This window comes from Plecotus auritus (genome assembly GCF_963455305.1).
Source record: "Plecotus auritus genome assembly, chromosome: 1".
In the NCBI taxonomy this organism is placed as follows: domain Eukaryota; kingdom Metazoa; phylum Chordata; class Mammalia; order Chiroptera; family Vespertilionidae; genus Plecotus; species Plecotus auritus.
In genome coordinates this window covers 61,662,491-61,676,491 of record NC_137770.1, presented here as the reverse complement: position 1 = coordinate 61,676,491, position 14,001 = coordinate 61,662,491, and the positions used below count along the sequence as shown (strand labels likewise).

Here is a 14,001-nt window from a genome sequence, read left to right as displayed (position 1 = left end):
TGTATCAGGAGAGCACTCCCAACTCTTTTAACACTCTTCTTACCTGCTTTTCTGGTCTTCAGTAATTTCCTAAAATTATAGCTGATGACTCAAAAATCACTTCATCTAACTTTTAAAAGACTGCAATTCTCTCCATTTATACAAGCCTTTCAAAACATTCGTTGGTAGAATTTTAATATTTTCTTAATGAAGGCCCTAAATATTTCTATTAAGTTCATTCAAAATTAGATTTGTTTGTTGCTCTTGTACATGGGAACTTTTTATTACATTTCGTAACAGAATTCCTACTTTTATGGAGTTAAAATTTTAACTTTGCCACTTGATTAAAGTTCTACAGATTTTTTTAAAAATAGGGTATGAAATGACGAGATGATCCCTCATCTGGCTTAAACACAAAATTCTTCATTAGGTCTAATTCCAGCTCATCCAGTCCCATTACACTCTTCCATGGCTTTTTATTTCTCTTAGGAGAAGAGCTCATTGCAACTTACATTCTTCCTTACTTAAACTTAGCACAAATAAAATTAAATTAAATAAGTGTTTGCATCTCTCCTCTAACCCATTAAGCTCCATAAGAGCAAGTTGATCCTGCTGCCCAGCACAGGGCTTGGCATGAACCAGCACTTGAACACGTGTTGAAATAATGAATGGTCAATGTTCCATCATATGTGGTTTTCTTCCTATTTCAGCTTCTTTCTTTAAAAAATAATTTTTTTTATTGATTTCAGAAAGGAAGGTAGAGGGAGAGAGAGAGATAGAAACATCAATGATGAGAGAGGATCATTGATTGGTTGCCTCCTGCACAGCCTATACTGGGGATCGAGCCCACAACTTGACATGTGCCCTGACAAGGATTCGAACCGTGAGCTCCTGGTTCATAGGTCAATGCTCACCACTGAGCCACGCCTATTTCTGATTAAAGTGATAAAACCTTGCGTTACCCTTTGCAGGTAATTATCATTTTATTCTTCTTTTGGATTTGATATTTTATTTGCCAACTGTTTCTAATTTTTTTCACATTAAAAAGTCAAAGTTGGAAATAAAATTCTACAAATATATCACATAAAACCATGCACTAAACCTAATTTCCTGAACTTTCTTTGCTTCTAAAGCAGGTCTTAGTTTAAATCAAGAGGGGTCTAGTTCCCACTCTCTCTTTTGTACTGAAATAGTTTTGTGAGTTGTTTTTAATGCCCTTTATCAATATAAGTCTCTTAAATGGGACAAGGAAATATTTGTTCTTAAAATAATAAAATTGCATTAGGTAATCACCAAATCTCTAGCCCACGGCAAAAATATTTAAGTTGTCAAAAATAAAAAAGAAGAGAGCACTTTCTGAGTTCTAATTTCCAAATTGCTTACTGGAATTTCCGGGCCTCCACAGTCTTTTAAGGGATTATAGAGAAAATTCATCGCAATACCTACTGAGCGCTTGTGTAATGCGTTACGGGCAACTCAAGCTCTAGAAAGAGAACTGAATTTTATGTAATTTACAGCCGTGGGCAAACTACGGCCCGCGGGCCGGATCCGGCTGTTCTATCCGGTTCTCTTGCTCTCCCCTCCGCTCTTTTACTTTGAACTTATATTAGTTCACACAAACACTCCATCCATGCTTTTGTTCCAGCCCTCCGGTCCAGTTTAAGAACCCATTGTGGCCCTCGAGTCAAAAAGTTTGCCCACCCCTGGCTTAGAAGATCAGCATGGGAAAGAGAACTATCTACATGTCAAAGACTGTCCCTTTGCAGTTCAGCTCTTCTCTGGAGGCACTAGGAGAACAAGCTGCCTTTGCCTTACAGACCATGTTATGGAGAGAATATAGATCACCCTCACTCGTGGTGATGTGATAAATGAAAGCAGGGGAAGATCAGGGTGCTATGGGGATGCACAGGCAGAAAATCAATCCTGGACATCACAGAAAGCTCCCAGAGGACTTGATATTTAAAGTGAAAGAATTAGAACCAGTCAGTGTTATTGAGGAAATTTACCGGTAGCCATTTGTTTTGCCTCCTTAAAGGCTGTCAGAATGAGGCTCCTAGCCACACCATCACAGATGCATGGGCACAAACTTAAGAACTACACAGATTTTATTCATTTGCTTCTTACCTGCACTAACCCTATTTAATTTCATTTTTCTGTGCTCTGTGTAAACCATTAGACCTAATTCATCACTGTTTAGGGCTTAAAAATCCTCAAGTAGGAAATATTGTCCTTTTCACTGTCCTTTGTGGGAATACTCCTAATTATATGGTCTTATCACTCCACACCCCATGCAGAAAGAACCATGGGGCAAAACGCTGAGAAAATATTGTCACAGAAGGAAACAAAATCCTCTCTCAAAACCACAAGTTCTAGATTTAGCTATACACTCAGAAGACAACCCTGTGCTAAAAAAGCAACAATCTACTATTCTAGTGTTTTGTTTTGTTCCACTGTTACTAATCCCAGATAACTGGCACATGACTTTCCAAAATTATCCTCCAGCTTAACCTAATTTAGTCTTACATTTTTACCTCGTGGGAATATGGTTACAACATAGACTGGTCCCAAAAAATACACTCTGTCCTTTCAACCTCCTTCCCTCTACCACATAGACCCCTACTTCTAAGTACTCTCAACATTCATATTTTTCACTGAGTGTGTATTTGTATGCATGAAACCTAAAACTCCCATAAAAATAAAAAAAAAAGTGGATGGATTAGTTGTTTTTAATTAAGAGTTGAGAAACTTGAGCACACAGTAAGATCAGTTCTGCTCAGTTCTCTCAAACAAAGATGGAACTACATGACATTGGACCTGTCACCTCTAGTGCAGAATGATTCCTGGAAGTGATTCCAGGAGGTAGCCTACGGCCAAAGGAGTGTCTCCTTGGTCTCCTCTAATAGTCAGAGAGGGCACGCAAGTCCTGGGCACCTAAACACTGCCTTCCAGCCTGGCCCTTCTGTACTAGGTTCTCTATCAAAAGCTCATCCACAATACAGGAGTCAGTGCAGGAATGTGGGATACACCCCAAGGCAAATCAATCGGCAAGAGTACTAATGCATGGAGGACCTGCTGGAACATTGATTGTATCATCTCCCTAGAAGCTACAAAACAGTGCCCCATGCTCAGTACTTAATACTTTGCTTGCATACATATCCTGAAGTCCTTTTCCAGTCTGCTTTAAGCCTGTTTTAAAAAATCAATGCCTTTATTCTCAGACTGAACCCATGTTTAACAAGATTGCTTAATCAAAGAGAATTTATGAACATCTTGCTATTTTTCACAAAATTATGATGCTTTTTTTTTTTTTTTTTTTGAGCAAGGGAATAGACAGTTCAGCAGATTCTCAAAAGGATCAGTACAGCAACCTGAGAAACACTAACATAGTCACAGCTTCTGTTCTTTTCTGTTTGGATTTTTTTATTTAAGGTAAGTATGCTTTACCTAACGCAAATACACCAATGCAACGCAATCAGGTAAAACCAGGGTACTTATTTCTAAAAAAGTTCTCTGACCTTTTATGTCAACTGCAAAACAGTCTCTTTGCAGAAACCCCTTGGGCAGTGTTATTGAATGCATTGACAGTGATAAAATAGAGCACACATGGAAGAGATTTTCTTTTCTTTACATCAGTTAGTTCTCTAATTCTCAATAAGCTAACCTGTATCTTCAGCAAATTGGATGGCTAAATAATATGTTAATGCAGGACTCACAAAATCTTAGTGCTTAATAAAAATAGGAAAACCAGGCCTGGCTGGTATGGCTCCATGGTTGAGCATCAACCCATAAACCAAAAGGTTGCAGGTTTGATTACTCTTCAGGGCCCAGGCCCAGGTTGTGGGCTCCACCCCCAGTAGCGGCTGTGCAGGAGGCAGCAGATCAATGTTTCTCTCTCATCAGTATTTCTGTTTCTCAATCTCTCTCCCTTCCTCTCTCTCTAAAAATCAATAACAACACATTTAAAAAGAAAATAGGAAAACCAGGATGGGAACCCAGATTAAACCTCTTTTCCAAAATAACATAAAATTATGACTGCTCAAAGCAATGAAAATTCTGTGGAGAGTTGAAATTTTGCATGCTTATTAAAAAGACAAATAAAAGAACATTTTCTGAACATTTTGGCTTAGAAGTTTGAATTAAAAATTTAGCCCTACACCACGAGATTGTTATTCTTGAAGGTCTTATATTTCAAGACAGGTATGTATGTGATGATATTTAATTTTTGGCTCCCAAGCAGCTGGCTTTTCCCTTGTCGTTAATATAGGTGGCAAATACAATGTCACTCTCAGCCCAATCCTCACTGAGGAATTAAAAAGAAAAGTCAGAAACAAGCTATTTCCCAGTAAAAAAAAATCCCCAGTGTACTTAGCAATTCTAGTCAGACAGTTCAGCATCTGTGGGCTCTCGTGTGCATGTGCACAGGCGCATACCACACACACACACACACACACACACACACACACACACCCCAAAAATAACATCAAAGAACACAAATGTTTTCTTCCTGCCTTTTTTCTTTATCTTCCTGTTTTACTTTTTCTTACTATTACTATTATCTTTCTTCAAAAACTTAGTCATGTACTTCCCTTCAAACCCTCTTCTTTCTTCTGTCTAAATCCCCATATTTCGCCCTGGCTGGTTTGGCTCAGTGGATAGAGCATAGGCCTGCCAAATGAAGGGTCCCGGGTTCGATTCCGGTCAAGGGCACATGCCCAGGTTGTGGGGTCAACCCCCAATAGGAAGCGTGCAGGAGGCAGCCAATCAATGATTCTCTCTCATCATTGATGTCTCTCTCTCTCTCTCTCTCTCTCCCTCCCTTCCTCTCTGAAATCAATAAAAAATATATTAAAAACATAAAATAAATAAATCCCAATATTTATATGATCATGAAGTTCCTACCTTAGAAAAGTATACCTGCCTATAAAAAGCTCAGGGGGAAAAGTCTAAAAAAAACTATACTAAAAATTCTCAGAATTTTAAAATGTAGAATAATTTTAAAGGAAAGTTTACTATAATAAAATATCATATTTTTATTGAGTCTTAACTCTGTGTCACTAATCAAAGTAGTTTTCATACCTTCTTTCAATTTAAACTCCACAATTGCCCTAAGACCTCTTTCTACTGGTGTGGAGGCTCAAAGAGGCACAGCATCACGTAGCAAAATAATAATAAATCATACAGGATAGGACAAGCTATCCCAAATCTGAGCCCCAAAAGTTAAAATATTAAGAAAATAGAAACCAACTTAAATTTTAATTGCCAAATTAGCAATAAAATGTTAAACAACAGAAAACTGACTGGTAGTTTCCCTTTCATACACTGTATGACAAGAAGCTTACTGCAAATCTGAGGCCCAATTACTTATGAGCCTTATTTTTCTACCCTATCTTGACTACTTACTATAATCTATTACTTTAATGTCCCTGGGCTTATTGTAAACCTTATAATTCAAATACTTTAATGTTCATAAATTTTTGAATGAAAAAAATTGAGACCAATGAAGAAAGAAGAAGATACTTCCCGTTTCTCAATTAATAGCCTGCATGCAACCACTTTTAACTTGGCTGCACCACAAAAGATTATATAATCAAATTCAAGCAATACTGCAAACAACTATATTTTTAAAACTCAGGCCCAACTGGCATGGCTCAGTGGTTGAGCATTGACCTATGAACCAGGAAGTCACGGTTGGATTCCCTGTCAGGGCACATGCCCAAGTTGTGGGCTTGGTCCTCAGTAGGGGGCGTGCAGGAGGCAGCCAATCAATGATTCTCTCTCATCATTGATGTTACTATCTCTCTCCCCTCTCCCTAATCAATAAAAATATATTTTACAAAATAATAAATAAATAATAAAACTTGGGTCTTTGACTTTAGATAGTGTAACATCTGAAAATAAAATAAAAAAGATTTACTATCCTTTTACAAAAACAATCCAGTTTATGCACTAGCACTGTTGCCATGTGAAAAGACCTGACAAAAGTTGTAAAGATTAAAATTCCCTGCTCAGCTGACTATGATAATCAAATCATTTTTTTGGAATCAGAATATGAATGACTAGGAATTTCTTCAAGGAAGGGTCAAAGAAACATGTGTCACACCACACTTAAAGCATACATATAGGCCCTGGCTGGTGTGGCTCAGTTGATTGGAGCATCATCCTATGCACCTAAAGGTTGCCGGTTAGATTTCCAGTCAGGGTATTATACCTAGGTTTCAGGTTCGATCCCCAAAGTGCATGTGGGATGCAACCAATTGATGTTTCTCTCTCCCCCCCTCCCTTCCTCTCTCTGAAGCCAATTTAAAAAACATGTTTCTCTCATTTTCTCTCTATCTCTCATCAGTAAAACATCCTCAGATGAGGATTAAAGAAAAAGCAACAAAGTACATTAAACTTTTTTTAGAGTATTCATATAGGAATGAATTTAAAAAGAGATTTCACAGATTTGTCAAGAAAAAGAAAAATTCCAATTGTTATCCCTTCCTAACCTGAGGTTTTAAATTAGAGAATTTTTTGAAGAACTGCAAATGAGATACTACTTACATAATATTGCCTGGTGATTTCAAAATAAAGAAAGAATTTATTTAAAATAAAATCAATTATAGAAATCACTAAATCTGATAAATGTGAATATTTCTATTTGCTATGCTTTATCAAGTGGCCAAGACAAAAAGAAATGCACTATTTTTTGAAACAGACTCAGACACAGAGAAGAGACAAATGGCTGCCAGAGAGGAGTGGGGCTTGAGGGACTGGGATTGAGAAGTACAGATTGGTAGTTACAAAATACTAGTAGTCACAGGGATGTAAAATACAGCACAGAGAATATAGTCAATAATATTATAATAACTAGGTATGGTGGCAGGTGGGTACTGGAAGTATCAGGAGGAACACTTTGTAAAGTATATGGTTGTGTGACCACTATGTTGGAACTAATACAAAATAATATTGAATATAAACTGTAATTGAAAAATAAAATTTAAAGGTCTTTTAAAAAATCACTATTATTGAGAACTGAAATATTTTTCTACTTATAAGCACACAAAAATGTAACCGATTTAGATTTAAAGATTTGACATAGAATAAGACCAATTTTTGTTGTTAAACAATAAATTCTGAGACTTGAAATACTCTAGCAATGCTATTACATTTAATCAAATTATAAACATCTGTTATTAATCTGAAGTTTTGAAATTGAACAGGAACTTTCATTTATTGGAAAAAAAGACACTTTTCAGAAGTGAACATACAGAAGGCCAGAAGACATATGAAAACATGCTCCAAGTCATTGATCATCAGAGATGCAAATCAAACAACCATGAGGAACTATCTCACACCTGTCAGAATGGCTATTATCAACAAATGACAAGTGCTGGCGAGGATGTGGAGAAAAGGGAACGCTCACGCACTGCTGGTGGGAATGCAAACTGGTGCAGCCACTGTGGAGAACAGTATGGCGTTTCCTCAAAAAATTAAATATGGAACTGCCATTTGACCCTGTGATCCCACTTCTAGGAATATATCCTAAGATTCCCAAAACACTAATCAGAAAGAATGTATGCACCCCTATGTTCATAGCAGTACAATTTACAATAGCTAAGATCTGGAAACAGCCCAATCCTATCTAATAAAAGAGTAATATGCAAATTAACCATCACTCTGCTACACCCACAAAGCCACGCCCACAAGCCACGCGCACCAGCCAATCAGGAGCGAATATGCAAATCAACCCAACCAAGATGGCTACAGCCACAGAGAGCAGGAGGGAGGCTTGGGTTTCCCTGGCAATGGAGGAAGCCAAGCTTTCCGCCTGCCCTTGCCGGCCTAGGCCTCCACTAAAGGCTACAAAGTTTCAATGATAGAAGATACATAAACCCAAACAGAAATGGCGGCAGCCACGGAGCTGGAAAGAGCAGGAGGCTAGGGTTGCCCCCGGTGATGGAGGAAGCCAAGCTTTCCGCACACCCTGGCGGGCCCAGGCCTCCGCTTAAGGCTACAAAGTTTCAATTATAGAAGATACATAAATCCAAAAAAAATGGCTGCTGCCACGGAGCAAGCAGAAGGCTTGGCTCCACTCCAGGCTACAAAGTTTCAATTGTAGAAGATAAATAAACCCCAGATAGTAGGGCCTTTGCTTGGGTCGTCAGGGGACGTGGCTGGCCTGCAAACCACCACAGGCCCCTTGCCCAGGCTGCCCCACGCCCCAAGGGAACCCCCACCCTGATCCGGGAAACCCTTCAGGGCAAACCAGCTGGCCCACACCCATGCACCAGGCCTCTATCCTTTCTAATAAAAGAGTAATATGCAGACTGACCATCACTCCAACACACAAGATGGCTGCCCCCATGTGGTCAAAGATCCTGCCCCCATGTGGACACAAGATGGCCACCACAAGATGGCCAGCAGGGGAGGGCAGTTGGGAGCGTCCAGGCCAGCAGGGGAGGGCAGTTGGGGGCGATCAAGCCTGCAGGGGAGGGCAGTTAGGGGTGATGAAGCCGGCAGAGGAGGGAAGTTGGGGGCAACCAGGCCTGCAGGGAAAGGCAGGTCGGAGGGACCCAGGCCTGCGGGGGAGAGCAGTTGGGGAGGACCAGGCCTGCAGGGGAGGGCAGTTAGGGGTGACCAGGCCTGCAGGGGAGGGCAGTTGGGGGGGACCCAGGCCTGCAGGGGAGTGCAGTTGGGGGGGACCAGGCCTGCAGGGGAGGGCAGTTTGGGGTGACCTGGCTTGCAGGGAAGGGCAGTTAGGGGTGACCAGGCCTGCAGGGGAGGGCTGTTAGGGGCAAACAGGCCAGCAGGGGAGCAGTTAGGCATCAATCAGGCTGGCAGGGGAGTGGTTAGGGGGTGATCAGGCTGGCAGGCAGAAGCAGTTAGGGGCAATCAGGAAGGCAGGCAGGCGAGCAGTTGGGAGCCAGCAGTCCTGGATTGTGAGAGGGATGTCCGACTGCCCGTTTAGGCCCAATCCCACCAGGATCGGGATTAAACGGGCAGTCGGACATCCCTCGAGGGGTCCCAGATTGGAGAGGGTGCAGGCTGGGCTGAGGGACACCATCCCCCCGTGCACGAATTTCGTGCACCGGGCCTCTAGTGAGTGGATAAAAAAGCTGTGGTACATTTATACCATGGAATACTATGCAGCAGTAAAAAAGAAGAATCTCTTTACACTTTGAGACAGCATGGAGGGACCTGGAGAGTATCATGCTAAGTGAAATAGCCAGAAAAAAAGTAAGTATCACATGATCTCACTCATATGTGGAATCTGTAACAAAATAAACTGATGAACAGAGTGGATCCAGAGACATGGAAGCATAGAACAGTGTGTGGAATCTCAGAGGGAAGGCAGGGAAGGGTGGGTGGGTGGGAGGTAATGAACCAAAGACCTTGTAGGCATATATGCATAACCCACGGACACAGACAATAGGTAGCTGAAGACCTGGGGTGGGCGGCGAAGGCGGGCTGGAGGGAGTCAGTGGGGGGGAAAAAGAGGACATATGTAATACTTTCAACAATAAAGATTTATTAAAAAAACAAAAACAAAAACAACAACTGTGGTACATTTATGCAATGGAATACTATGCTGCTGTAAAAAAGAAAGAACTCTTACCATTTGCAACAGCCTGGATGGAATTGGAAAGTATTATGCTATGCGAAATAAGCCAGTCGGAGAAAGATAAGTATCACATGATCTCACTCATTTGTGTAGTATAATGAACAATATAAACTGATGAACAAAAATAGATCCAGACATATAGACGCATTGAACAGACCATCAAATCTCAGAGGGAAGGCAGGGGAGGGGAAACTGGGCGCGGGGGTGGGGGTGGGGTGGTAAGAGATCATCCAAAGGACTGGCATGCATGCATATAAGCATAACCAATAGACAGACAAGAGGAGGGTGAGGGCCTGTGTGTGTGTTTGGGAGGAGGGGGGCGGGAGCAGGCTGAGAGAGGTCAATGGGAGAAAAAGGAGACATATGTACAATACTTTCAACAATGAAGAATTTAAAATAGCTCTAGCTGGTTTGGTTCAGTGGATAGAGCGTCAGCCTGAGGACTAAAGGGTCCTGGGTTTGATTCCAGTCAGGGGTGCACGCCAGGGTTGCTGGCTCGATCCCCAGTGGGGGCATGCAGGAAGACAGCTGGTCAGTGAGTCTCTCTCATCACTGATGTTTCTATCTCTTTCTCCCTCTCCCTTCCTCTCTGAAATCAATAAAAATATATTTTTTAAAAAGAATTTAAAATAAAAATTTAAAAAGTCCTAGCCAGTTTTTCTCAATGGTTAGAGTGTCAGCCTGCAGACTGAAGGGTCTCGGGTTGGATTCCACTCAAGGGCACATGCCTCAGTTGCAGGCTCCATCCCCGGTCCAGGTTGGGGCATATGAAAGAGGCAACCAACTGATGTGTTTCTCACATAGATGTTTCTCTTTGTCCCTCCCCTTTCCTTCTAACCTTTCTAAAAATCAAGGGGAAAAATATCCTCGGGTGAGGATTAACAAAACAAAATAAATGTTTAGGTGCTGAGCCCAGGAATAAAATCTGGGATTCTTCCACCCAGCCTATGTGGGTCAGTGGTTGAGCATTGACCCATGAACAAGGAAGTCATGGTTCGATTCCATTCAGGGCACATACATGCCCAGGTTTCAGACTTGATCCCCAGTAGGGGGCATGCAGGAGGCAGCTGATCAATGTTTTATTCTTACATCAGTGTTTTTTTCTCTCTCTCTCCCTCTCCCTTACTTTCTATGAAAGCAATAACAACGTATTAAAAAAGAAAGGAAAAAACAAACAGAAAAAACACACAAAATCTGGGATTCTTCCAAGACTGTTTCTCCTGCAACACAAAGGCATAGCTTTTGTGTGACACAGCAATAGGCTCAATTTTCTTGCCAATATCATGTTCCTTTATCTTTTGCAATATATGAATAAAATCAGCCTGCTCTTGGAAGCCTATTAATTCTTAAGAAATAAACCAAGGGAAAAGGGCAGTAAGCCAATTCAAGCAAAGCTTTGGTATTTGTGGTTCTATAATTTTAAAAAAAGTAATTGAGGAGAGTGATAGCTCAAAAAATGGAAATGACTAGACTGACCTCCATATGGTTAGCTATTATTTAATCCTCTCAACATAACTCTGCCTCCCATCCTTTACCCCCTCACCGCTCCCCTTCTGCAAATGAGTGCTTTATATTGTGGAGGCCACTGAGTCCAAAGAATATAATAGCTTTCTTCATTTTGTTATAATTTTTATAACTCCTATAAAGTTCAAGCTTTGGACTACACCTAACAAATGGAAAAACTGAGACATGCCAGAGTCTCTTAAATTTCAGCAACATGTCAGTTCATCTGAAACACTCCTTTAATGTTTAAGGACAATTTATTTTGTATATTTGCATCTACTATTTGAAGTCTTTAACTTAATATTTAAGTATTATATATGTATCATTAAAAGTGATCCGTAATGGGCGCAAAAGCGTGAGATATGTTTTTAGTTCTTTTCAAAGAAAAGAAATAACTTGTCACTTATCAAATAATACTAACACTAATTGCTAAGCCTTCCTAATGACAGGTACTTCTTGAAAAGAACAACACTATCAAAACCAATCTGATTCCAAAATATATTTGTAGAGAAAAGAAATAAAGCTTGAATATTAACTTTGAATTTATATTATACTAATTTTATTCATCAGACATAAATCACTAATTAAAAAGGAGCTATTTACACAACCAGGTGAAACTGAACGAGCAAAAGAAAATTGTTCATAAATGGATAATATGCTAATTAGTCTTCTGCTCTGCTTTAATTAACTTAAAGGAATCATTAGTTAAATCAACTATGAAAACTCTATAATTTCACAGTATTTGAGAACATGGAAAAACACTTGCTTATCTAAGATATTTTAAAACTTGGTTATAATCAGTTGGATAAACTGGTTTTTCCAGAACCCATAAAACCAAACTGTAACACATATTGTGTTCAAGTACTACAAATATTGAATTAGTGAGGTTTAATTAGATAAGATTGTACTATATTCTACTAGTATTTACTATGTCAGATATGGAATTATTAAGAGGCCTACTTTAATTTTAAAATACAATCTTAACCATTTATGATATGTTGTGTTCAAAATCCTTTATTTTCAGTTTTCTAGATGGGCATTTAATAGAACACAACACTGACTTTGCTGTTGGATTATACTACTGTCCTTTATCTGAACTGCACAGAATTAGTCAACAGATCAGATAATTAGGGAATTGTACAATTGGAGGTAGCATCTTCAGAAATCCTTTGTAAAAAGATAGTAAGTACATCAATTCCTTAAACTATGTCAAAATTCTCACTAACCTAAATTCTGACAATCTGTCAAATTCATAAACAACAGATTGTAGTTAAAAACATGTAACTTATTTCAAATACATTCTCCTTAACAGCTTTTATTTTTACCTCCTGCCCTCAAACACAGTTCATGGTTCTGGCTAACCCTATTCTCTTCCTAGTATTCTCATTTTTATCTTATTTTACACCCCATTAAAGTGAGCGCATTGTATTTTGGTTTCTTTTCTTCCTACTCATTGTTCAGACCAGCATTTTAATAATCTCTAAAGCAATGCTGTTCAAAGAAAACAGGCTATATGAAGCTAAATAAAATTCCCTAAGTTCAATGCTTTTCAAAGTAAGATCATTTTTTCTTGACCTATTTATTACAAATCCATGCAAAGCAAACACCACAACTGGTAAACAGCTACAGAAAACTGGAAGCTTAAAAATAATGCCGTTAAAAACACTTCATTACACACCTTCTCTGTGAAGCCCTTTGTTCCCACTGAAAACCATACTGGAATCCTTGCATAAAAGAAGTTGCCTTCTGGCTGTCAACTGCTATACAGTCAGTAACTGAGGGATCCAGATGTCTGCAGTGGTTAAAACAAATGCTCAGTGGTGGGTGCTGATTCCGCTCTCCCTCTAAGGCTGTTCACAAAGGCAGCAGAGTAAGAGCGCACATAGCAACAGCACTCACAGCTGATTGGACGCAGGGCGTGCTCAGCCCCTGCTCGCTGGGTCCACTACGGCTTCCTGTCTACTTGGCAGCACTCTCCTGTTGTCTCTGCTCCTCTTACCAACTCAGCTGTGGTTAGGCAACTTGAAAGGAAGGAACCGTAGAGCGATAATGACAGAGTATTCTAGCACGAGCCCCTAAAATGTCTCTGGGTGCTTTTAAACAGAGATAAATTTGTAAGGCAAACATTTCAGTCAGTGTTTCACATAAAACTGAGGACAAAGAGGTGGGGGGGGGGGGGAGTTGGTGGAGGGAATCGATTTATTACTTCGAATTTCAAGTAAATCAGGTTCTACCAAGTGAAACCCCCTGAAACCACAGAGATACAAAAATTTACAACTAAAATAAAGCATCAACCTCCATCTACCTAGGACTAGGAACTGCTTTACCATAAACTTCACAATTCTTAGAAAAGCACAACGAGTTAATTAAAATGGATGAGGGCCTGAAACAGCCCCCCTTCAAATGTATGCAGTGCCTTTTAAGTGGGCGAGAGAATTGGAGGTTAACAGATTGGTTAGAAAAAGATTTAAAAAGGAAAAATAATCAGTTACTTAGTAAACTCTGGCAACAGTAAAAGATTTAACTAGATATTGGCATTAAAACATCTCTTCTTGGTAGTGAATACCCAACACAATGTACATATGATGTATTGTATAATTGTACCCCTGAAACCAGTTGCCCAATAAATTCAATAAAAAGATAACATTGAAAATAGAAAAAAATAAATATATTAACAAAACATCTCTTCTAACATAAAACAACAATGACATTTAGCCTGAATTCATTTATTTTCTCTATTGTGAAAGTATCTGGAAATATAAAGGCATAGGAGGTTTTTTTCAGGTTTCAAGTACTGAGCTTCAGTATACTAGAGTCTGCACTATCTTTACAAGCTTTAACAACAAAATCCCTCCCCAACTTACAAAGACGTTTGGGGGAATTAATGCAGGTAGTAGGAGATAAGCAGATATGAA

The 14,001-nt window shown here is 39.6% G+C and overlaps 1 protein-coding gene across 13 annotated transcripts in view; it reads right to left on the bottom strand.

Moving 5' to 3' along the window:
• The window catches only part of ATOSA (atos homolog A), a 90,379-nt gene that overhangs the window by 49,780 nt on the left and 26,598 nt on the right, over window positions 1-14,001 (bottom strand). For 2 of the 13 annotated variants that reach the window (XR_013959170.1, XM_080643900.1), the window contains exon 1: window positions 12,765-12,950. The exons of 9 other annotated variants lie outside the window; for them this stretch is intronic. Coding sequence is in view for 2 of the 4 variants with exons in the window: in XM_080643900.1 (XP_080500026.1) it covers window positions 12,765-12,801 (37 nt within the window). In the remaining 2 variants the exon portion in view is untranslated. Of the gene's footprint in view, window positions 1-12,764; window positions 12,958-14,001 lie in introns of those variants that run through there. 2 more of the 13 variants (XR_013959169.1, XM_080643903.1) reach the window with 2 other exon arrangements.